Here is a 25,307-nt window from a genome sequence, read left to right on the forward strand (position 1 = left end):
TGGTTGGCGTGGAGTCGGTGGGGCCGAAGGAACTGTTTCCGACCCCGCTGTGTCTCTAAAACTAAAACGGTTTTCTTGCACTTTTTTTTTCCACAAAGGTCTAAGGAGCCCACTCACCGTACCCGGTCCCTACGCGACACCGTTTGGAATGATGGCACACGCGGGAATGAATGGGGAGTTAGCCAGCCCCGGGGCCTACGCAAGCCTCCACATCTCACCTCAAATGAGCTCAGCGGCCGTGTATTGCCGATCACCAATGGTGAGCACCCAGACTCTTTGTAACCGTTGAAGTGATGGTTTCTTCCCATGTGCGCTCATTGAATTGATACAAGGAGCCCTTGGAACTGATATATATGCTGGACCAAATGTGGCATTTGTAACCATCTTGGTTTTTTTTAATCAATTTATTTTGCCCCATCTAAAATCAATTTAAAATGGTTATCATAATTTGTAGTAGGATCTTGATCATTTGGGCTGAGGAATGGTGAGGGGAGTTTATTGCAGATAAGTGCGAGCTTTGTCGGTTAATTGGCCTCTGTAAATTGCCTCTGGTGTGTCGGGAGTGGGTGCGTAGGTGGGATAACAGAACTAGTGTGACGGTCAGCCTGGACTCGATGGGCTGAAGGGCCTGTTTTTTTTCCCTTGCTCTCTCTCTAAGCTAAAATCCACCTGGATTTTGTTATTTTAGCAGAGAAAACAGTTGGAAGGTTGAATAATGGACAGCAGCTTTTGACCTTTCTGTTATAGACCATCGCAGAAATCCCAAAGTTGTGTCAATTTCATGCTGGTGAAAGTCGATGATTTTGCCTTTGTTGCAATAGCAAAATCAAGGCTGATCGATGTCTCTCCAAGTCTGTGATGTGATAGCTTCTGGTCTCTTTTTGCTTTCATTCTGATTTTCAGCCCTGCCATCATTTTGCTCTGGTGTCGCTGTTAAGAGATGTGTTCAGCCGCATTTTCGCCTCAGAGTTGTCAATTAGTGACAGAGTATTGATTGCACTGTAGCAGGTTCCCTTTGATGACTGGGAATGAGCAAAGGGACTATAATTTAATTGAAGAAGAACAGGTCACGGCAGAAACCACAGAAGCAGAAGCTTATCTGACCTCCGGTTGAATTACGAGCTGAGTTTGATGACACTTTACTGGAAGGTACTTCACAGTAGGTTGGCAGCAGGAAGGTTATATTGACTGACAATTCAGTGTCCAGAGGACATAGGTTTAAGGTGAGGGGGGGGGGGGAATGGATTAATGGGTAAGTTCTAATATTAGTACAGTCAAAAGATGCCGGCCACACTTGCAAAGAGCATCTTAAACTAAAGCCAAGAAGCCAAGAGTAAGGTGATTAGCGTTGCACGGTGGCGCAGCGGTAGAGTTGCTGCCTTACAGCGAACGCAGCGCCGGAGACCCGGGTTCGATCCCGACTATGGGTACCGTCTGTTCGGAGTTTGTACATCCTCCCCGTGACCTGCGTGGGTTTTCTCCGAGATCCTCAGTTTCCCCCCACCCTCCAAAGACATACAGGTTTGGAGATTAATTGGCTTGGTAAATTTAAAAATTGGTCCTAGTGTGTGTAGGATAGTATTAATATGCAGGAATCGCTAGTTGGGCCGAAGGGCCTGTTTCCACACTGTAAGACTCTATGATCCTGTTTCCACACTGTTAGACTCTATGACTAATTGTGAGCATACATTATTTTGGGAATGTCGAGATTATCCCTGCTCCACCATCTATCTATAAGCTGGTAGAAAGTGGGAATTAATCATAATCATAATAGTATTTTATTAGCCAAGTATGTTTTGCAACATATGAGGAATTTGATTTGCCCATTGAACATTGAAAAGACTAGGCTTGTATTCACTGGAGTTTAGAAGGATGAGGGGGCATCTTATAGAAACATATAAATTATTAAAGAACTGGACAAGCTGGATGCTGGATGCAGGAAAAATGTTCCCAATGTTGGGCGAGTCCAGAACCAGGGGCCACAGTCTTAGAATAAAGGGGAGGTCATTTAAGACTGAGGTGAGAAAAAACTTTTTCACCCAGAGAGTTGTAAATTTGTGGAATTCCCTGCCACAGAGGGCAGTGGAGGCCAAATCACTGGATCGATTTAAGAGAGAGTTAGATAGAGCTCTAGGGGCTGATGAAATCAAGGGATATGGGGAGAAGGCAGGCACTGGTTATTGATTGGGGACGATCAGCCATGATCACAATGAATGGCTCGAAGGGCCGAATGGCCTCCTCCTGCACCTATTTTCTATGTTTCTATACGGTCATACCAATAAAGAGCAACAAGACACCCGAATAAAACATTAACATGAACAGGTTCTTTTCACCCAGTTGTAGAGTTGCATTGGATTTCTTCTTTAATCCCAGAGTAAATCCTTTTTTATTTTAAGTGATCACTTTTCACTAATGAAATGGAAAAGTTTAGGATCACCCAGTAACACATCTGGTTAAAGTAGCATTGCGTTGCATTAAAGAGCAAGTTGTTAACTTTATTTTAGCGTAACCTCTGCCCTCTAGGCGATTAAATGCCTTAGCAGATGGTGCCTCAGTGGTGTAACAGACCCAACTTGTTCACATCTGGTCTGGATTTGAGAGGGAGCTCAAACTAACAAGAGGAAAGTTTCCCTTCCGTCTCGAAGACTGTGATGATCCTGTGGGCAGTTTCAATCCAATTCTCAACGGGCCCTAAGTTGACAGAACAAAAGAGAAGAATTGGATGCAGGATTGAGGCACAGAATTAGTGTTCCCGTACAGTGTAAAGATATCCGGTGATTACCCAGGTGGACGCAAAATGCTGGAGCAACTCAGCGGGCCGGGCAGCATCTCTGGAGAGGAATAGGTGACGTTTCGGGTCAGAACCCTTCTTCAGTCTGAATGTGAGAGGTGGAGGGGGGGGGGGGAAGGGGAACTGGAGGCGAGAAAAGGCCTGAGCAAAATCAGTGTTTAAGAAGGAATTGCAGATGCTGGAAAATCGAAGGTAGACAAAAATGCTGGAGAAACGTTGCCTATTTCCTTCGCTCCATAGATGCTGCTGCACCCGCTGAGTTTCTCCAGCATTATTATGTACCTCCGAGCAAAATCAGGGTTGGCAACAGATGACCTCGGAGCGGGTGGAGTCCATAATGGCCCATTGTTGACTGGGGAAGATGTGCTAACGAGAGGGAAACAAGGATGCAAACAGTGGAACTGGCAGGACTAGGCTGGGGGAGGCATTGCAGGAGTTACTTGAAACTAGAGAAACCAATATTCATATCACTGGGTGCAAGCTGCCCAAGCGAAATATGAGTTGCATATAGTATAGGTACATATAGATCTTGTTGCAATATCATCAATCCTAACTATCCTTCATGTATCCTTGAAGTGCAGTTTCACTCCTGTGATAACAGGCTTGAACTCTATTCAGTGCCACTTGTGATATAAGTCAGGAACACAAATGCCAAAATGGTATGAGGTTTGTGCACCAAGATTTGAGCTGATTCTGGAAGTATCGGGGGGGGGGGGGGGGGGGGGGGGGGGAGCAAAGAGCATTCATTGACTGCTTTCCTAAATTATAAACAGAAAGACCTTTGAGATTGGTTTCTTATTGTCATGTGCACTGAGATACAGTGAAAAGCTTTTGCTTGCGTGCTCTCTGGTCAAATCCAACCATACATCAGTAGACATAAGGAACTGCAGGTGCTGGAATCTTGAGTAAAAAGTACAAAGTGCTGAAGTAACTCAGCAGGCCAGGCAGCATCCCTGGAGACGTTACGGGTGACGCTACGGGTCAGGACCCTTGTTGAGACTGATTGGTGGGAGCAGGGGGATGAAGGCTGGAGGAGAGGTGGGGGCAGGACAAAGTATGGCAGATAATAGGTGAACACAGGTGAGGGGGGTTTTGATAGGAAGATGCTTGGATAGGGAGGGTTTTCCCCATATCCCTTGATTCCTTTAACCCTAAGCGCTAAGCCTAACTCTCGAAAACATCCAGCGAATCGGCCTCCACTGCCTTCTGTGGCAGAGAATTCCACAGATTCACAACTCTCTGGGTGAGAAGGGTTTTCCGCATTCCCATGGAGGGACTCACGAGCCTGTCCTTACTCCTAATGGTCAAACACAATTCTTTTTTTCTTCATGATCATTTCGGCAATGGATCTGAAGGTCCTTCTTCAACGGACAAAAATGCTCAATTGTGTAATCTGGATTTGCATTATAGCCGAGTAAATAACTGTGAGCCGGGCAGCATCTGCGCAAGGAATCGCCTGTCCATTCCCTCCACAGATGCTGCCTGACCTGCCGAGTTCCTCCAGCACTTTGTGTTTCACCCAAGAGAGGTGGGGAGGGTGGGGAGGGTGAGGAGGGGATGGCGGGGGGGGGGGGTTGGAGAACAAAACTGGAAGAGGGGATAGGCAGAACAAACCGCTGTAGGTAATGGGTGGACACAGACAAGATGGGGGGGGGGGGGTATTGGTCGGCAGATTGTTGGAGCAAAAGCCAGAGTTGACCAGAGCAGGCGGTGTAAGACAGGACTGAAGAGCTGTGGTGTGGAGCCACAGGGAGGAAGGTTGTGTGTGTGGGGGGAGGGGTAGTGGAGGGGAGAAATAGGTGGGAGACAGGATGGAGCTATGGAGGTGAAGGGGGGGGGGGGTGTTGGGGAGGAAAATGTTGCGTTGGGGGAGGGACATGGGTGTGTGGGTGGAGGAAGAGGAGTGTGAGGGGGAGGGGGTGTGGGGGACAGAATGGGGAGGGGGGGTGGGGAGCAGAAAGGTGGAGAGGAAAGGGGGTTTGTGTGGGGGAAAGGGGGGTGGGGAGATGAAGAGGGTGTTGGAAGAGGGGGAGGGGAAGGGAGGGGACGGAGGGGGGTGTGAGGAGGGGAAGGATGGGCTGGGGGAGGGGGAGGGGTGTTGGGTGTCCCTGTGTGTCTATCCTTGTGCGGAGCAGCCATGGCCACATTCATGTGCATTGCTTTGTGCACCCAGGCCACTGACCCAGTTGTTCTCTTCCCTTTCAGGTTGCTTTTGACTCACATCCTCATATGCGTGCCTCAGGACTTCCTCCGAGCCTGCCCACCATACCCGGGGGAAAACCGTGAGTTTCATTACTGTGCCACCATTGGGGCTGTGGGTGGGGAGGGGGGGGGGGGATGTGGGTTGGAGGTAGTGGGGGGGGGGAGAAGTGTGTGTGATGGGATTCTGAGGAGGCATAGATGCAACCCGTAACGTTAGTTAGTTTATCTTTAGTCACGCATACACAGATACTCTGAAATGCTTGTCTATAGGCTGTCCAGTAAAGTCGCCCTATACATTTAGAGTTGCTGACTCACAGCGCCAGAGACCCGGGTTTGATCCTGACTATGCGTGCTGTCTGTAAGGAGTTAGCACATTCTTCTTCCGTATGTTTTCTCCGGATGCTCCGGTTTCCTCTCACATTCCAAAGACGTGCAGGTTTGAAGGATATTTAGCTTCTGTAAATTGCCCCTAGTGCGTGGGGTAGAACTAGTGTACGGGTGCATTGGTCGGCGTGGACTCCCTAGACTGTTTCCATGCTGTTTCTCTAAACTTAACAAAACTAAACGAAACAGATCCTCGTCTAGAAGGCTTCGCAAATACGTCGCCATCTTGCAAATTCCAGGTCTGAAAAGTCTGATCTTGGCCCAAGGAGATGCTCCAGTACTTTGTGTCTTCTTTTGTAAGCCAGCATCTGCATTTCCTTGTCTCCAGACAGACATTTAAATAGGCAAGGGTACAGTCCTAAGCAGGCAAATAGTGTTTGTGTAGATAGGGGGGGAGTGGTTGTTGGCGTGAACATGATTGGTTAAAGGATTCATGTCTGTGCCACACATCCCTGAGCCTTCTAATCAAGATTCACTATTAACTTAGGGCTGATGATGAGGAATTAATGCACGGTTTTGCAGATAATCACACACTTGGGATTTGGCAATGTATCAGTTGAGCTGGGACTAATGGAGTTGCCGTCAGATATCTGTGCGATGGACCATATTGTCTCCTTTGGCCTTCAGTGCATTGGCTTGACTCACTGAAGGTGCATGTCTACCGCAGAACTGTAGATTCAATGATTCATTGATACTTTATTGTCACATGTACCGAGGTAAATTGAAATTCATTGCACAAAGTACACAAAAGAGTCGCCACGTTTCTGCTGCTGACAAAGTTGCAAAAGTTCTCAATGGAGTCATCTTAGTCCCTCTTTGTTCTTGGCATGTACACGTGTAGAGTTTGTATGTTTTCCCTGTGACCACATGGGTTTTAACTGGATCCTCCAGTTTCCTCCCACACTCCAAAGACGTACAGGTTTGTAGGTTAATTGGCTTCAGTCAAATTGTAAATTGTCCCTTAATAGTGTTTGTTTATGGGTATGCTGATCGGCGCGGACTAGGTGGGCTGAAGAGCCTGTTTCCGGGCTGTATGTATGTGTAAGGTACAGCCTAGGTGAGGTTTAGTTTAGTTTTGAGATACTGCGCGGAAACAGGCCCTTCGGCCCACCGAGTCCGCAACGACCAGCCATCCCCGCACGTTAACACCATCCTACAGATGGCACAATGGGCTAAGTGTTCGGCTGGCGACCGGAAGGTAGCTGGTTCGAATCCCGCTTGGAGTGCATACTGTCGTTGCGTCCTTGGGCAAGACACTTCACCCACCTTTGCCTGTGTGTGAATGTGTGTGAGTGATTGGTGGTGGTCGGAGGGGCCGTAGGCGCAGATTAGCAGCTACGCTTCCGTCAGTCTGCCCCAGGGCAGCTGTGGCTACAGAAGTAGCTTACCACCACCGAGTGTGACTGAGGAGTGAATGAATAATGCGATGTAAAGCGCCTTGAGTATTCTAGAAAGGCGCTATACAAATCCCATCCATTATTATTATTATTATTATTCGGGACAATTTACACTTATACCAAGTGTAATTAACCAACAAACCTGTACGTCTTTGGTGTGTGAGAACCCATGCAGGTCACGGGGAGAACGTGCAAACTCCGCACAGACAGCACCCGCAGTCGGGATCGAACCCGGTTCTCCGGCACTGCAAGCCCTGTGTAACTTCATATTAGTTTTTCTTATTAAGAAATATATATAAGTTTTGCTGTGAATATGTGTTCTGCATTTTGATTTGTTGTAAATGAGTTCAATCATTTTTCCTGTGTGGTGGTTGGTTTGGGGGCGGGAGCTGGGGATTGTGGGTGATCGAAGTCCAGGAGAGAGAGAGAAGAAGCCAAGGCTAACTGCTACCCCTTCAGCTCGGAGGGTGGATTAAAGACTGTAGCTGTGTGGAATTTGGGATTACGAGGAGAGTGAGAGCAGCGGTTAGCTGAGCCCTGGAGACAACGAGGGAGAAGGAACATTTCTGCCACATGGGGTCCTCTCTGGTCAGCCAACTCCCCGCCATCTTGTGAGCTTCTGCACTGCGCACTTGTCGGCTTCCACTGTATTTGGCCGCGACGCTCTCCAGCTTCGACCAGGCCTGCAACGTGGGGTTATTCTTGTTTTGTTTTTCATGTTGCCGGCATGTGTGAGTGAGTGTGTGGGCCCACATAGTAATTAGTACTTAAAGGTTCTATAAAAGATTGATTTATTGAGTGTTGTTTTTTTTTGAATATCTGTGTGAGAAACACCAGTAAAAAACCTGGATAGGGGAGAACCAGTGGATGCGTTATATCTGGACTTCCAGAAGGTTTTCGACAAGGTCCCACATAAGAGATTAGTATACAAACTTAAAGCACACGGCATTGGGGGTTCAGTATTGATGTGGATAGAGAACTGTCTGGCAAACAGGAAGCAAAGAGTAGGAGTAAACGGGTCATTTTCAGACTAGTGGGGTACCGCAAGGCTCAGTGCTGGGACCCCAGCTATTTACAATATATATTAATGATCTGGATGAGGGAATTGAAGGCAATATCTCCAAGTTTGCGGATGACACTAAGCTGGGGGCAGTGTTAGCTGTGAGGAGGATGCTAGGAGACTGCAAGGTGACTTGGATAGGCTGGGTGAGTGGGCAAATGTTTGGCAGATGCAGTATAATGTGGATAAATGTGAGGTTATCCATTTTGGTGGCAAAAACAGGAAAGCAGACTATTATCTAAATGGTGGCCGACTAGGAAAAGGGGAGATGCAGCGAGACCTGGGTGTCATGGTACACCAGTCATTGAAAGTAGGCATGCAGGTGCAGCAGGCAGTGAAGAAAGCGAATGGTATGTTAGCTTTCATAGCAAAAGGATTTGAGTATAGGAGCAGGGAGGTTCTACTGCAGTTGTACAGGGTCTTGGTGAGACCACACCTGGAGTATTGCATACAGTTTTGGTCTCCAAATCTGAGGAAGGACATTATTGCCATAGAGGGAGTGCAGAGAAGGTTCACCAGACTGATTCCTGGGATGTCAGGACTGTCTTATGAAGAAAGACTGGATAGACTTGGTTTATACTCTCTAGAATTTAGGAGATTGAGAGGGGATCTTATAGAAACTTATAAAATTCTTAAGGGGTTGGACAGGCTAGATGCAGGAAGATTGTTCCCGATGTTGGGGAAGTCCAGGACAAGGGGTCACAGCTTAAGGATAAGGGGGGAATCCTTTAAAACCGAGATGAGAAGAACTTTTTTCACACAGAGAGTGGTGAATCTCTGGAACTCTCTGCCACAGAGGGTAGTCGAGGCCAGTTAATTGGCTATATTTAAGAGGGAGTTAGATGTGGCCCTTGTGGCTAAGGGGATCAGAGGGTATGGAGAGAAGGCAGGTACGGGATACTGAGTTGGATGATCAGCCATGATCATATTGAATGGCGGTGCAGGCTCGAAGGACCGAATGGCCTACTCCTGCACCTAATTTCTATGTTTCTATGTTTCTAAGGGAATTAAAGTTAATGAACCTGGGGCACAGCTCATGTAGAGGGAAAAGAAGCGCTACACAAAATGGAGGCACCGCTGGGATTAATTCCCATTTCATTTACTGTTAGTTTTTGCCTTTAAGAAGTGTTTTTGTTTCCCGACTTTTGTATTAAAGTGCCTATAGCAGTTGTCGTATAATGGCTACTCAAGCAGACTCTCAGTTAGCAGCTAAGCTTCATAGCTGGTGTAGTGAAGCATGTTTAGACCCAAACCATGCTTTTGTCCTGTTTGACGTGCCGACTAATACTGACCAAGCAGACATAGAAGAGACTGTTCAGACAGTAAAGGCACTTGGGAGAGTAAAGGTACGGGACGTCCAAAGTGACATTCAGACTGGCAGCAACCTGGTACTCTGTGAATGCCGTGAAGTTGTACAGCCAGATCGCATTCCCCCCCAACTGCAGCCAGTGAAGGGAGGCTCAGAATGGAAAATTTTCCTCTTCAATGAACCTGTGAGCCCAGCTGAAGATTTTTTAGCTAAGCTAAACAAACTAATGACTGATGAAGGAAAATCAGTAAATGATGTTCAAGCCATGCTGACTACAGAGACTCCACAAGGGAGCTCCCCAGAGTCCATCATCCGAGCAGTGGGAGACCTGTTGGGATAAACGATGAGCCCTACCAGTGAGAACAATGCATTTCGACGTCTGCGAATGTTCTCTGGAAACCTTCCCACACCGCCAGGAGAGGAGAGCCTTGACCATTGGCTCGAACAAGCCTATCTAATGATTGAAGAATGTGACTGCTCTGAACGTGAGAAACGAAAGAGAATAGTCGAGAGCTTAAAGGGGCCGGCCCTGGAAATAATTCAGGCTGTACGACTAAACGACCCAGACGCTAGCCCTGACTCCCCTAGGATTCAATACCACACTATGCGACTGGATCCTGGATTTCCTTTCTGAAAGACCCCAGTCTGTGCGGGTGGGGAAGAACACCTCCTCGGTCATCACACTGAGCACCGGCTCCCCTCAGGGCTGTGTCCTGAGTCCGCTGCTCTTCACATTGATGACACATGACTGTGTCGCCAGGTCCACTACTAACCATATCATCAAATACGCGGATGACACAACAGTAGTGGGCCTCATCCGCAACAACGACGACCAGGCATACAGAGAGGAGGTGGAGCAGCTGGTGAGCTGGTGCAGCAGGAATAACCTTCTCCTAAATGTGGACAAAACCAAGGAGATTGTCGTCGACTTCAGAAAGAAAAATCAGCCCAGTCACACTCCACTATGCATCAACAACTTAGCAGTGGAGCAGGTGAAAAGCATCAAGTTCCTGGGAGTGCATATAACGGATACCTTAACTTGGACTACAAACATCACATCTCTGGTAAAACGGGCACAGCAGCGTTTGTACTTCCTCCGCAGGATGAGAAGATCACACCTCCACCCCCCCATCCTCACCACATTCTACAGAAGCACCATTGAATCAGTCATGACCAGCTGCATCTCTATGTGGTGCGGCGGCTGTACAGCTGCGGACTGGAAGTGCCTTCAGAGAGTGGTGAGGACAGCGGAAAAAATCATTGGGACTTCTCTTCCCTCCATCATGGACATTGGTTACAAATGCTGCCTGACAAGAGCTAAGGGCATTACCAGAGCCCCCACACACCCACAATATGGACTGTTTACACTGCTGAACTCTGGGAGGAGGTACCGCAGCATGAAGAGCGGGACAACCAGGTTCTGCAACAGCTTCATCCCCCAGGCCATAAGACTATTGAACTCACAATCAAACCGATACTAGAACTTTCTTATACATTTTTACACTTTTAAAAACTTTCCTACATATCTATTTTACAGAACTATGCACATGAAGCACTTTTTATGGGCACACTAAGCACTTTTACTGATCGCCTGATATAAATGTTATATTCTGCTGCTACTTTGAAGAGTCAATGCAACGAAATTTCGTTCAATGTGCGCTGTGTCTATGTGTATACCTGAATGACAATTAAAGTTATTATTATTATTATTATTATTATTATTATTATTATTATTATATTATTATATTACTGCTATGTAAAGGCCTTGGAAAGTGCCTTTGGCACGCTTGTGTCAGGAGAAGACATATTTTGCCTTCAGGAGCCTTCACCAACAGTCTGGTGAAAAGCTCTGATTTTTTAAGGAGGCTGGAACGCTCGTTGATCAAAGTAGTGCAGAAAGGAGGCCTTCTCAGCCACAGAGCCGATCATGCTCGAATTCACCAACTCATTAGAGGTGCTACTGACTCTGATATGATGCTGTTACAGCTAAGATTGAGAGAAAGAAAAGAGAAACCTCCTACCTTCTTAAAGCTCCTAAATGAGATTCGTGAAGAGGAGGAATATGAGACAGCTCGACGAAAATTAAATACAACAGTAAGACAAGCACAAGTCAGAGACCAAGCCAATACCAAAGCAACAGAAGACCAAAAGTTGAAGGCAGAGATTCAAGAGCTTCGTGCAGAGCTTGGTGAGCTAAGGGAAAAGCAGCAAGACACACACACTGAGCCAAAATTCAAACCCACCAAGAAAACTATAGACACTGAAAAAGAAAACGAAGTTCAAATGTTGAGGCAACAGGTGCTGCAGCTACAACATCAGCTAACTGTGATGTCTGTATCTCACAGTCCTGTGACTGCAGACCCTAAAAAGAGGGATGGGAAGGCCAGACCCAGCCCAGCAGCTAAACCACATAATGCCAAAGACTCAGAGAGCTTCTTCTGTTACAGATGCGGAGACAATGGTCATATTGCCACACACTGCACAGCCCCAGAGAACAGCCCAAAAGTAATCCAAAAATCACTCGGTGCTCTGCGCAAAAGTAAGGAAGATAAAGCTTCACACAAAAGGTTTGCTGAGTCGAAGCAGGTTGGTCCAGTCTACACACAGCAGCCTCGTAACCTGCCACAAGGACTGGTTGGCCCATCCATGATGGCTGATGTGAAAATTGATGGTCAACCCTGTAGAGCCATTTTAGACAGCGGCTCCAGAGTCACTATCATCTTTGAGAGTTGGCACACCAGATTCCTTCCCAATGTGCCCATTCGCCCACTCAAAGACCTTGCCACATGGGGACTGAGTGGCACTAGCTATCCATATACAGGCTATGTGGCAGTTGAGCTGGGACTGCCTCCTAATTCCAAGGGAGTTGGAGAAATAGTTCCCGTGGTGGCTCTAATATGCCCTGATCCGCCAAGTCCTGACCCAGTTCCTGTTGTCATTGGTACTAATACAACAAAACTGCGCTCCCTGCTGTACCAATGTGAGGAACTCAAAGGCAACAACGAGGCTCACTCTCTGAGAATAAACACTGTTCATTCTGAACAATCCCCATCACCTTGTAATCCACCAATGGATGTGGTCGGCCAAGTGAAATGGCAGGGCCCTGGGTCTAAGAATCCCACCTGGAGGAGCACACTATGCTGTCTGTGAAGTGGAGAAGCAGCAACCTATGGATAAAAGCATCCTAATGGTGGAGGCTGATGAAAGTACCAACCTTCCTGCTGGTGTGCTGGTTCCACCAGTAGTCCTGTCACCCTCAGCTATGGATACCAATGGCTTCACACTCATGCTGAGAAATGAATCTCAAAAAGAAACTGTATCCTGCGGGTACAGTGCTAGCCCAAGTGTACCTGGTTGACTCTGTCATTGAGCCAAAGAAGTCTCCGAAAACAATGTCAATTGATCCTGAGCTCTTCAATTTTGGGGATTCACCCATTCCCGAAGCATGGAGAGCTAGGTTAGCCAACAAGTTGTCAGAGAGAGCTGATGTATTCTCATTGGAGGAATGGGATGTGGGTCTAGCGAGAGGTGTGACACACCACATAAGACTCAGAGACTCTAGACCATTCAGAGAGAGAGATCCCGCAGAATCGTACCTGCAGACATTGAGGATGTTCGGCGCCATCTCCAAGAACTGCTGGCAGCCGGAATAATCAAAGAATCCCGAAGTCCGTATGCCTCTCCCATTGTCATAGTGAGGAAGAGGAATGGCAAAGTGAGAATGTGCATTGACTATCGTCTGCTGAACTCCAGAACCATCCCAGACCAGTACACCATGCCGCGCATAGATGATGCACTTGATTGTCTGACTGGCAGTAAATGGTTCTCTGTGCTGGATTTGAGAAGCGGATATTACCAAGTGGAAATGTCTGAGGCAGACAAAGAAAAGACAGCCTTTATTTGCCCTCTTGGTTTTTTCCAGTTTGAGCGGATGCCCCAAGGCATCACAGGTGCTCCTGCAACCTTTCAAAGATTGATGAAGAAGGCTGTAGGAGACATGAAGCTGATCGAAGTTCTTGTGTATCTTGATGATATCATAGTGTTTGGAAAAACACTAGAGGAACACGAAGAACGTCTCCTCAAAGTTTTGGATGGGCTGGAGGAATGTGGACTCAAGATCTCCATTGACAAATGCCAATTCTGTCTACCAAAAGTGAAATTCCTGGGGCACATTGTCTCCGCCGCCGGCGTCGCAACCGACCGGGAGAAAGTTAGTGCCGTCACCAATTGGAAGAAACCCATTGACCTAAAGTCCCTGAGGTCGTTTCTAGGATTTTGTGGGTACTATCGGCGGTTCATTGAGAACTACTCTGCCACTGTCCGCCCTCTCACAGACCTAACTAAAGGGTACCCTCCAGCTCAACGCAAAAACAAAGCCACCTTCAAGGACAAGAAAGACTACTTTAAAGTCTCAGAGCCGTTCAGCGACCGTTGGACCTCAGCTTGTGATGACGCCTCTTACACCATCATCCACAAGCTCACGCATGCTCCTGTGTTGGCTTTCGTGGACCCGACAAGGCCCTACATATTGCATGTAGACGCAAGCCTGAATGGTCTGGGAGCTGTATTGAATCAAGAGCATCCTGAAGGACTCCGTCCAGTTGCTTTTGCCAGTCGCAAGCTCAGCCAGTCAGAGCGGAACTATCCCATCCACCAGCTAGAGTTTCTAGCTTTGAAGTGGGCGGTAGTCGATAAGTTCCATGATTATTTGTATGGCACCAAATTCACTGTGAGAACGGATAATAATCCGCTCACGTATGTCTTAACCACTGCCAGGCTTAACGCCACAGGCCACAGGTGGCTAGCTGCCCTCTCCACCTATGACTTCAACGTTCAGTATAAGCCTGGTCGTGAAAACATTGATGCGGACTTGCTTTCCAGAAATCATCAGGAGACAGAGGATGGATGGGTGGATGTTCCTACTTCTGGGATGAAAGCTCTCTGCCGAAGAATCGCTGCATGTGGTCCCGGCGAAAGCACCACTAGATGTGTCGACCAACTAGGTGCTTCTCCCGATGCTATTCCTGCTGTTTATTCCTACCTCACTCAAGTGGAGGGAAATGAGCTTGAGCAGTTGAGCCGTAAAGAACTGATAGAGGCCCAGAGATTAGACCCTGTCATCAGTGTGGTAATGTCTCAAGTGAAGCTAGGCAAATGTGACCCAGCTCCTAAACATCCAAATGCTGATGTCGCCTTGCTGCAACGAGAAAGTTCCAAGCTTCGGATAAAGTGTGGCCTCCTGTACAGAGTCATTAAGAGACCCTCTGGAAGAGAGGCGAGTCAGCTTATCTTACCTGCTCAGTACAAATCAATGGTTCTGAAGTCCATGCACGACGACATTGGTCACCTCGGCATTGAAAGAACCACAGAGCTTGTCAGAAACCGATTTTACTGGCCCAAAATGGCCTCTGAGATTGAAACCTACATCCAGAACTGTGGGAGATGTGTGGCCCGGAAGTCCCTTCCACACAGAGCTGCCCCAATGCAACAGATCACGAGTAATGGACCGTTGGACTTGGTCTGCATGGATTTTCTTTCTATTGAGCCCGACTCCAAAGGCATTGCCAATGTGCTGGTCATCACTGATCATTACACAAGGTACGCTCAGGCATTCCCGACCAAAGATCAAAAGGCCCTCACCGTGGCTAAAGTCCTCTTTGAAAAGTTCTTTGTTCACTACGGACTGCCAGCCCGCATCCACTCAGATCAGGGTCGCGACTTTGAGAGCAAAATTATCAAAGAGCTCCTGACCATGCTGGGCATTCGCAAGTCGAGAACCTCTCCGTACCACCCTCAGGGAGACCCCCAACCTGAGAGATTCAATCGTACTCTCCTGTCCATGCTTGGCACCCTTGATCCAGCTCTAAAGCCCAAATGGAGCCAACACATAAGCCAGCTAGTGCATGCTTATAACAGCACCCGAAATGATGCAACAGGGTACTCACCCTACTTTTTAATGTTTGGGAGAGAGGCGCGGCTACCAGTGGATCTGTGTTTTGGCATTGGTTGGGAGGAAGAGGATGGTCTTAAGCATCACCAATATGTGGCCAAAATGAAAAAAGAGTTGCGGGATGCTTACCAGCTAGCAGCTGAAGCAGCTTCCAAAAACCATGAACGGAACAAAAGACTCTATGATGCAAGAGTGAGAAATCAGACACTGCAAGAAGGAGACCGTGTCCTGGTTCGCAATCTTGGCATCACTAGAAAACACAAGCTACAGGACAGATGGAACCCCTTGCCCTATGTGGTGATAGCACAGTTGCCCAATCTTCCGGTGTATCGTGTGAAACCAGAGAGAGGAACAGGCATAGTGAAAACAATGCACAGAGATCACTTGCTTCACATTGGTTACTTGGTAAGACTGCCTACTCCTGCAGAGAGGAAAACACAACCAAAGAAACCAGTAACCAGAGCACAGAAAGTAAAGTGTCAAGCCCAAAACCCAGAACATGTGAGTCAAGAGCCACCGACTTCAGAGTCTGAAGAGGAGAGTAATTACTACTTACCCCAGCTAAAACTCTGTCTACGTCCGCAAACCCAAGGCCTGGAGGCTGAACACAGACATGGTCCGGTCCTGATAGATACAGCTATCAGCGTCTGCTCCAATAATCATGACTCACCTGAAGAGGAAGATCAAGTGGATGAACTGCCAGTAGCAACAGAAGATCTGGAAGAACCCTTACAGCCACACCAAGACTCTGTGGTGGACACAGAGCTGGGGGAGGGAGACGTCCCTACCCCTAGCACCTCGGCTGTGGTTGCTGAGTCCTCCCAGACACCCTGTGCCAAACGGCTTGTGAAACCTGTCCTACGCCTCAGTTATGACAAACTTGGACAGCCGACTGACAGACCTGTGACGGTAGTTTATAGAGACCTGATTATTCAAATATGCTGTGACACAGAGACCACAGACACTAGTGAACCAAGATTAACGTTAAGTTCAGAATCCATCTAAAGAGCCTAAGTAAGCAGATGTGTTTAGTGCACAGTAGGTTAGCCTGATAGGGACATCAGACGTTTAGCAGGGGGAGGGTGTAGCCCTGTGTAACTTCATATTCGTTTTTCTTATTAAGAAATGTATATATGTTTTGCTGTGAATATGTGTTCTGCATTTTGATTTGTTGTAAATGAGTTCAATCATTTTTCCTGTGGTGATTGGTTTGGGGGCGGGAGCTGGGGATGGTGGGTAATCAAAGTCCAGGAGAGAGACAGAAGAAGCCTAGGCTAACTGCTACCCCTTCAGCTCGGAGGGTGGATTAAAGACTGTGGCTGTGTGGACTTTGGGATTACGAGGAGAGTGAGAGCAGCGGTTAGCTGAGCCCTGGAGACAACGAGGGAGAAGGAAGATTTCTGCCACATGGGGTCCTCTCTGGTCGGCCAACTCCCCGCCATCTTGTGAGCTTCTGCACTGCGCACTTGTCGGCTTCCACTGTATTTGGCCGCGACGCTCTCCAGCTTCGACCAGGCCTGCAACGTGGGGTTATTCTTGTTTTGTTTTTCATGTTGCCGGCTTGTGTGAGTGAGTGAGTGTGTGGGCCCACATAGTAATTAGTACTTAAAGGTTCTATAAAAGATTGATTTATTGAGTGTTTTTTTTTTTTGAATATCTGTGTGAGAAACACCAGTAAAAAACCTATAAGGGAATTAAAGTTAATGAACCTGGGGCGCAGCTCATGTAGAGAGCAAAGAAGCGCTACAGCATGTACACGTGTAGAGTTTGTATGTTTTCCCTGTGACCACATGGGTTTTAACTGGATCCTCCAGTTTCCTCCCACACTCCAAAGACGTACAGGTTTGTAGGTTAATTGGCTTCAGTCAAATTGTAAATTGTCCCTTAATAGTGTTTGTTTATGGTGTGATCGCTGATCGGAGCGGACTAGGTGGGCTGAAGAGCCTGTTTCCGGGCTGTATGTATGTGTAAGGTACAGCCTAGGTGAGGTTTAGTTTAGTTTTGAGATACAGCGCGGAAACAGGCCCTTCGGCCCACCGAGTCCGCAACGACCAGCCATCCCCGCACGTTAACACCATCCTACACACATTCGGGACAATTTACACTTATACCAAGCCAATTAACCAACAAACCTGTACGTCTTTGGTGTGTGAGAACCCATGCAGGTCACGGGGAGAACGTGCAAACTCCGCACAGACAGCACCCGCAGTCGGGATCGAACCCGGTTCTCCGGCACTGCAAGTAGGTATGTTGCAAAGCCTACCTGAAGCGTCGCTGAAAATCTGTCGCTGCGGGTGTGCGCGATTTTGGCGCCGTTTAGAGGGGGGCGGGTTTAAAACGCGATTTTCTCTAGGCTGTTCAAATCGAAGATGTTCAGCCTAGTTAATTATTAACTAAAAATCGCTGAAAGACCCCGTCGCAAAAGCTATTATTAGTTTTAAAGGTCTCGTATAATAGTTATAGTAGTTTAAAAATCAATCTCTAAACCCGCGACCACCAGCAACCGCAGGGTCTCATAAAGCAAATAATAGAAGGTAGGCTGTATATTTTTACGTTAAAAAGGGCTTCTAAAGATCCCTTTATACAAAGTTTAATATTGCGAGTAGCTCATTTTGGGCCCATTATATCCTGCAATATTTTTCTGGGCATTTGGGGCACAAATCTAGCGCAATGTGAACGTTCTAAACCAGCGCGTTCACAGGAACCCACTGGAAAGCTGATTTAAATGGGCATTTATTTGCAGCAATTGAACACTAAATTCCTTCCATTTGGCCTATAAATTAATGTAAATGAGATTTAAAAATCATGTTTTATTGTGAATTATTTGTGAATATTATTTGGACATTTAGGCTATTTAAAAATGTTAATCATTTATTAAGAAATGGATAGATGTTTAGATCTAGTAATTGAAGTCTGAAATTAGCTACAATTAGGTAACTAACTAATTATATGCTTTAATTTCAGGTCATCCAAGTAAGATTATTTTATATTTGTTTCAGAATGCTTCAATCTATGATAACTGAAAATTTCATTCAGTTCTCTTAATTTTTAAGAAAGTCATGGGCTTTTGACTGTTCGCGATCACAGCTTTTTTGTTATGTCCATAGAAAATCAATAGGGAACAAGATGCTCATTTCCCAGTATGAAAATGGCCATAACTTTTTAAATACTTGAGATATGAAAGTGAATTAGGTGTCAAATTAAACTTATTTTTATGCTTTATCTGATGGGATAAATTGCAGACTTGATTTTTAAAATCTCAAAATTTTGTAACATTGCTACTGCAAGTGCTGTAAGGCAGCAACTCTACAGCTGTGCCACCGTGCTGCCCTTGTCTGCTGTATGATTTAATCAGGTTGTATACAAAACAAAGCATTTCATGCTACCGAGGTACTCGTGACAATAAAACATCGTTGAATCATTGAGTTGAACCATTGTATAGAATGGGCGGCTTTACGTGTATTAACCTCCCACCTCTTGATCGCAGGGCGTACTCATTCCACGTAAGCGCCGACAGCCAGATGCAGCCGGTCCCGTTTCCGCCTGACGCCTTGGTGGGGCCGGGAATTCCCCGGCATGCCCGGCAGATCAACAACCTGAATCACGGTGAGGTGGTGTGTGCCGTGACCGTCAGCAACCCCATGCGGCACGTGTACACCGGTGGCAAAGGGTGCGTGAAGGTGTGGGACATCAGCCAGCCCGGCAGCAAGAGCCCCGTCTCCCAACTCGACTGCCTGGTAAGGCAATGCTCACCCTCTCCCTCTCCCTCTCCCTCCCCCCCAGCCCTCTCCCGCCTTCCCCATTAGCCTCGCGGCCCGCTCCACATGCAGATCAGCGCTCCCGGCACTCTGCCCCGCCGCGCTCGACCCCGCAGAGCCCGCCCCGCAAGGAAACCTCTCCTCCAGAGCTTTCCCACTACGTCTCCCTCTCTCTCCCCCTCCCCTCCCCCTCCCTCTCTCTCCCCCTCTCCCTCCCTCTACTCTTCCCCCTCCCCCCCCCCTCTCTCCCCCTCTCTCTCTCTCCCTCCCTCCCTCTCTCTCTCCCCCTGTCTCCATCTCCCCCTCCCCCTCTCCCTCCCTCCCCCCTAAAACATCTGAAGAGTCGCTGAGTTACTGCAGCATTTTGGGTCATCGCTAAAACGTCGCTGTTTGTGGGAGCTTGTCACAAGTCACTTGGGGGCAGCGAGGTGGCGCAGCGGTAGGGTTGCTGCTTTACAGCGCCAGAGGCCCGGGTTTGATCCTGACAATGAGAGCTGTCTGCGCAGAGTTTGTATGTTCTCCCTGTGAACGCGTGGGTTTCTTTCGGGTGCTCCGGTTTTCTCCCACATCCCAAAGTGATCGTGGGTCGGAGCGGAATCGCTGTATCTCTAAACTAAACTAAACACATTTCCAACAGTAAGAAAGACATTCGCTGTAAAGTGTTTTGGTGTGTCTGAAAAGTGTTTATTTAAATTTTTTTTTTTTAACTTAACTGGGTTAATAATAGTGCTTCACCGGGTAGAGTGAAACACTCTGCTTCAATGGATTCTTCATTGGTGGAAACATTGTTGTTTTCCTCTCCATTTAAGAATGGTAAGGGAAGGAGCAGTCCGGCTTATCTTGTGTCCAGCCCAAAGCGATGTTCTGCCTCTTCCCACGATTAGCCTTAGGAGTGTGGGAGGAAACCGAAGACCTCGGAGAAAACCCACCCAGTTCACAGGGAGAACGTAAAACTCTGTACAGACAGCACCCGTAGTTAGGATTGAACCCGGGTCTCCTGCGCTGTAAGGCAGTATCTCCACTGCTGCGCCACCTCTCATTGAATGGTGTTGGATTTGGTGGGAATCGATGGCAGAGGGCTGCTGATCTCACTGTTGTGCGTGCGTTGTTGTTACAGAACCGGGACAACTACATCCGCTCCTGCAAGCTGCTGCCCGACGGACGCACTCTGATCGTGGGCGGGGAGGCCAGCACGCTCTCCATCTGGGACCTGGCGGCTCCAACTCCACGGATAAAGGCCGAGCTGACCTCGTCTGCGCCCGCTTGCTACGCCCTCGCCATCAGTCCCGACGCCAAAGTCTGCTTCTCCTGTTGCAGTGATGGCAACATTGCCGTGTGGGACTTGCACAACCAGACCCTGGTCAGGTAAGGCACGGGTTGGGAATGTGCTCACTTAATCCCACTTGTTCTTCCCTTAGGATTGCAAGTCAAGGGTTCAACGGATGAAGGCGGCCTCCAATAACCTTCCCTGATTCCCAGGTAGACTAAAAAGCTGGAGAAACTGAGCGGGTGAGGCAGCAGCTATGGAGCAAAGGAAATAGGCGATGTTTCGGGTCGAGACCCTTCTTCAGACTGATTCCCTATTCCTTGTGGAAAAACCAGGGATAGTCTCGGACCAGAGGGACACACTGCCTCAGAATAAAAAGATGAACCTTCAAAATTGAGATTTTGTTACCTAGAGGGTGGTGAATCTGAGGAATTCATTGCCACAGACGGCTGTGGAGGCCAAGCCAATGGGTATTTTAAGGCAGAGATTGAAAGGTTCTTGATTAGGAAGGTCGTCAGCGTTACGGGGAGAAGGCAGGAGTTTGGAAGGGGAAAAATAGATCAACCATGAAGGAACGGCAGAGTAGACTCGATGGGCCGAATGGCCTCATTCTGCTCCTATGTCCTATGGGCTTTATTAACACTGGCCAAGTGTTCAATTGTGCTGTCTATTAATTTATCTTCACTTGTGTCCAAATACTCCCAACAAGCTTTATCCGATACACTGCCACACATACCCCGACTGGTTGCATCGTGATCTGGTGTGACAATTCCAATGCAAAAGTATGCAAGAGGCTGCCAGGTGTGGAGGAATCTGTTCCATTCATCTCGGGCACAGCCTTCCCCTCCACCGATAGCATCCAACTGAGGCACTTCCTCAAGAAGGCAGCATCCTCAAGAATCCACGAGGGCCATGTCCTCTTCTCGCCATGAGGCAAATGGAACATAAGCCTTAGCCCCACACCACCAGCTTCAGGAACAGTTTTTAACCACGAGTAGTTGCTCTACTCAACAGCCAAAAATCTGTAGCCTCCCTTTGATCTGGTATTTTGTTGGTTCACATGGTGTTTTATCATTAATGCTTTATTTTTATTAATGTTTAGTATTTTCTGAGTCATTCGTAACTGTCACTGTATGTCATGTTGTTACTTGTGGGCGGAGCACCAAGGTAAATTCCTTGTATGTGAATACTTGGCCAATAAACTTACTTATTTTCCTACAAATATCAGATTCTCGAACCATCCTACACTCCCTTAACCCAACCTCGACATCAGAACAATATGGCCACCTCTTGCCATAGGGACTTGTTTCTTTTCTGATTGTGTTTTTGTACCAATGTCTTTTAGAATGTTATGTGTATGCACCTTCTGGAAGAGAGGGATGGAAGAAATAATTAAAATAGAATGACATCAAATCTATGGAGTCGTATTGCACAGAAACAAGCCCTTCGGCCCAACTTGCCCATGCCGACCAAGATTCCTCATCGACACTAATCCCATCTGCCTGCACTTGGCCCATATCCCTCTAAACCTTTCCTACCCATGTACCAGTCCAAATGGCTTTTAAATGTGCTTATAGTTCCCGTCTCAACTACCTCCTCGGGCAGCTTGTTCCCGACACTCACCACCCTGTGTGAAAAGATTGTCCCTTAGGTTCCTGCTAAACCTGCCTCTCTCCCCTTAAACCCATATCCTCTGGTTCCTGATTCTCCTACTCTGGGTAAAAGACTCTGTGCATTCACCCCATCTATTCTCACTATCTTATAAGATCACCCCTCAGCCTCCTGCTCGCCAAGGAATAAGGTCCTCGCCTGCCCAACCTCTCCCTGCAACCAGAGAGCAGCCCTGAACTATTATCTACCTCATCGGGGACCCTCGGACTATCTTTAATCGGACTGTACTGGTTGTATCTTGCACTAAATGTTATTCCCTTATCATGTATTTGTACACTGTGAACGGCTCGATTGTAATCATGTGTTGTTTTACCGCTGGCTGGTTAGCACGCAACAAAAGCTTTTCGCTGTACCTCGGTACACGTGCCAATAAACGAAACTGGAACCGTAGCTCAAGTCCTGCCAGTGTAAGCCCCCATGAAATGGGAGGATAAATAGGAAAAGACTGATGCAGTCAAGAGTTGAGCCAAATTTATACGTGTTTTACAGTTCAGCCATGATTTCCATTGACAACAAAGGCGCCTTTAAATTCACCCGGTGTGTTTTGCACGCTGTCTCCACAGGCAGTTCCAGGGACACACGGACGGAGCCAGCTGCATCGACATTTCAAACGACGGGACCAAGTTGTGGACCGGTGGCCTCGATAACACCGTCAGGTGCTGGGACCTGAGGGAGGGGCGGCAGCTCCAGCAGCACGACTTCACCTCACAGGTACGGAGAGGGAGAGGGGGCACGGGAATGACGAGGGTGGAGGAATTGTGTCATCACATGAGGAGTTGAGGGTGGGGGGAATGTGGGCCTGAATTACCAGTAGACCTTCCTGCTCCTCCCCAATACTCAATATGCGAACCTGTCGTGGGGTAGACCCCCTTCTGTGGTGGGGTAGACTGACTCCCCTTCCCCCTCCCCACCACCCTCCCCAATCTTTGCACATCCCCAATCCTAGACTTTTCACTCGTCACTTTAATATCATGGATCGTGTAACGTCTTGTGTTTTATGGCTGTTGGCAGGCAGACCAATTACCCACCTGCGATACATAAACTTGTGTTGTGTCGTATCATATAGAAACATAGAAAATAGGTGCAGGAGTAGGCCATCGGCCCTTTGAGCCTGCACCGCCATTCAATATGATCATGGCTGATCATTCAAACGAAGGAATGATATCGCATTCAAACGAAGGACCAGAGAACCTGAGGACATAGGTTTAAAGAGCGGGGGGGGGGGGGGGGGAGATTTAATAGGAACCCAAAGCGTAATTTTATTACACAAAGTATGGTGGGTGTATGGAACGAACTGCCTGTGGAGATAGTTGAGGCATGATTAAGAAAAGGTTAGACAGGTACATGGATAGGATAGATTTAGAGCAGGGGTGTCAAACTACTGGCCCGTGGGATGATTTTGGGGGGAAAAAAAGTATATTCACGACCATTTATTTTGTATTTGTACGGCAGCCGCTCTCTCTCGCCACCCTCTCTCCCTCGCCGCTCTCTCTCCGACCGCTGTCTGTGCCGCCTGCTGCGCTGGCTGGGGTGCTCCCGTCCACCGCTGTGATTGGCCAGCGGTTGCCAAGGGGAGCTCAGCCCCGCCATCTTGTCTGTTTGACAGCGGTTGACCCCGGGCTGGCTGGTTGCCCCCGGGCTGGCTGGCTGACGTTCGCGCGTGTACAGCTGATCCGGCACGCATGAAGTCGCATTTTGCCGCATTTTGACACCCCTGGTTTAGAGGGATATGGGCCAAATGCAGGCAGGTGGGACTAGTGTAGATGGGACATGTTGATCGGCATGGGCAAGTTGGGCTGAAGGGCCTGCCTCCATGCCGTATGACTAGAATCTTGATTTCATGCACTAAACATACAATATAGTTTGAAGAAGGATCCCAACCCGAAACGTCGCCTGCCCTTCCCCCGCTGAGTTCCTTTGGCACTTTGTGTTTTGCATACAATATAGTGATGTGTGCACATTAAAATTCAACAAGGAGTTGATATCCACATTTTTAATTTATTTTACAGGTCCTGTATTGTATTTGGACCATTTTTTATATTTTGATATCAGTGTTAATTTGACTTTGGTGATAGAGTAAAATGGGAGCCTTTATTTCCATGCAACGCTACACTGGTCAGATCACACTTGCTACCTTGGCCATTCTCTCATCTCCTTACTTCCAGCGGGAAGAGCCTGAAAACCGTGACTGCCCCAGGTTCAAGGACAGGCCTCAGACAACCCTCAGGCTCTTGAGCACTCCACACTCACACCACGACCTCAATAACTATTGGTAGGAGTTTAGAAGAATTTAGAGTTTTGAACTAAACAGAAGTCTCGAAGAATGAGAAGGGACCTTATTGAAACATGCAGGCTAGTGAAAGGCCTGGATAGAGTGGATGTGGAGAGGATGCTTCCACCAGTGGGAGAGTCTAGGACTAGATGTCATAGCCTCAGAATTATAGGATGTTCTTTTAGGAAGGAGATAAGGAGAAATGTCTTTAGTCAGAGAGTGTTGAATCTGTGGAATTCTTTGCCACAGTCAGCTGTGGAGGCAGTTATTGGCAGAGATGGATAGATTCTTGATTAGTACAGGTGTCAGAGGTTATGGGGAGAAGGCAGGAGAATGGGGTTAGGAGGGAGAGATAGATCAGCCATGATTAAATGGCGGAGTAGATTTGGTGGCATAATTCTACTATTCCTATGGACTGTCTCTTTAATTGCACTGCAGACTGGGCTGTTGGTTGAGCTGCTGCCTCACTGCACCACAAACCCGGGATTCAATCTCGACCTAGGGTTCTGTCTGTGTGGAGTTTGCAGGTTCTCCCAGTAACCCTGTGGCTTTCTTCCAGTTTCCTCCCACGTCCCATTGACTTGCGGGTTGTAGTTATTTGACCTCTGTCAGGCAGCATGGTGGCGCAGAGGTAGAGTCGCTACCCCACAGCGCCAGAGACTCGGGTTCAATCCTGACCACGGGTGCTGTCTGTACGGAGTTTATACATTCTCCCCGTGACCGCGTGGGTTTTTCCTGGCCCTCCGGTTTTCTCCCACACTCCAAAGACGTACAGATTTGTAGGTTAATTGGCTTGGGTTAAGATTGTAATTTAATAATAATAATTTGTTTATAGGGACAGTGCATATTAATGAACATTTGCATGTAAATATGCGAGATTGTAGCCAATCAGTAGCTAATTTCCGTCTCTAGTCCCAGGCAAAGGTAGGTGAAGTGTCTTGCCCAAGGGCACAACGACAGTACACACTCCAAGCAGGATTCGAACCGGCCACCTTCAGGTTGCCAGCCGAACACTTAGCCCATTGTGCCATTTGCTCTAGTATGTTGGATAGTGTTAGTGTACGGGGATTGCGGGTCGGCGTGGACTCATGGGTCGAAGAGCCTGTTTCCATGGTGTATCACTAAAATAAACTTCATTTTTGCACTATTATGGTTATCTAGTATTATTATTAATTTATTATATTATTGGTTAGTAGATATTTATTTCAGTGTTGTTGCATTACTGGGCCTGCTAAGCTGCAGCAAG

The 25,307-nt window shown here is 47.6% G+C and overlaps 1 protein-coding gene across 8 annotated transcripts in view; it reads left to right on the forward strand.

Annotated features, from left to right (window-relative positions):
* The window catches only part of LOC116989284 (transducin-like enhancer protein 4), a 222,479-nt gene that overhangs the window by 185,697 nt on the left and 11,475 nt on the right, over positions 1-25,307 (forward strand). For all 8 annotated transcript variants that reach the window (XM_033046498.1, XM_033046501.1, XM_033046499.1 and 5 more), the window contains 5 exons: positions 99-259; positions 4,997-5,073; positions 18,581-18,830; positions 19,969-20,216; positions 22,353-22,500. In XM_033046498.1, the coding sequence (XP_032902389.1) occupies positions 99-259; positions 4,997-5,073; positions 18,581-18,830; positions 19,969-20,216; positions 22,353-22,500 (884 nt within the window). The remainder of the gene's footprint in view (positions 1-98; positions 260-4,996; positions 5,074-18,580; positions 18,831-19,968; positions 20,217-22,352; positions 22,501-25,307) is intronic.

Source organism: Amblyraja radiata, chromosome 29 (genome assembly GCF_010909765.2).
Source record: "Amblyraja radiata isolate CabotCenter1 chromosome 29, sAmbRad1.1.pri, whole genome shotgun sequence".
Lineage (NCBI taxonomy): Eukaryota > Metazoa > Chordata > Chondrichthyes > Rajiformes > Rajidae > Amblyraja > Amblyraja radiata.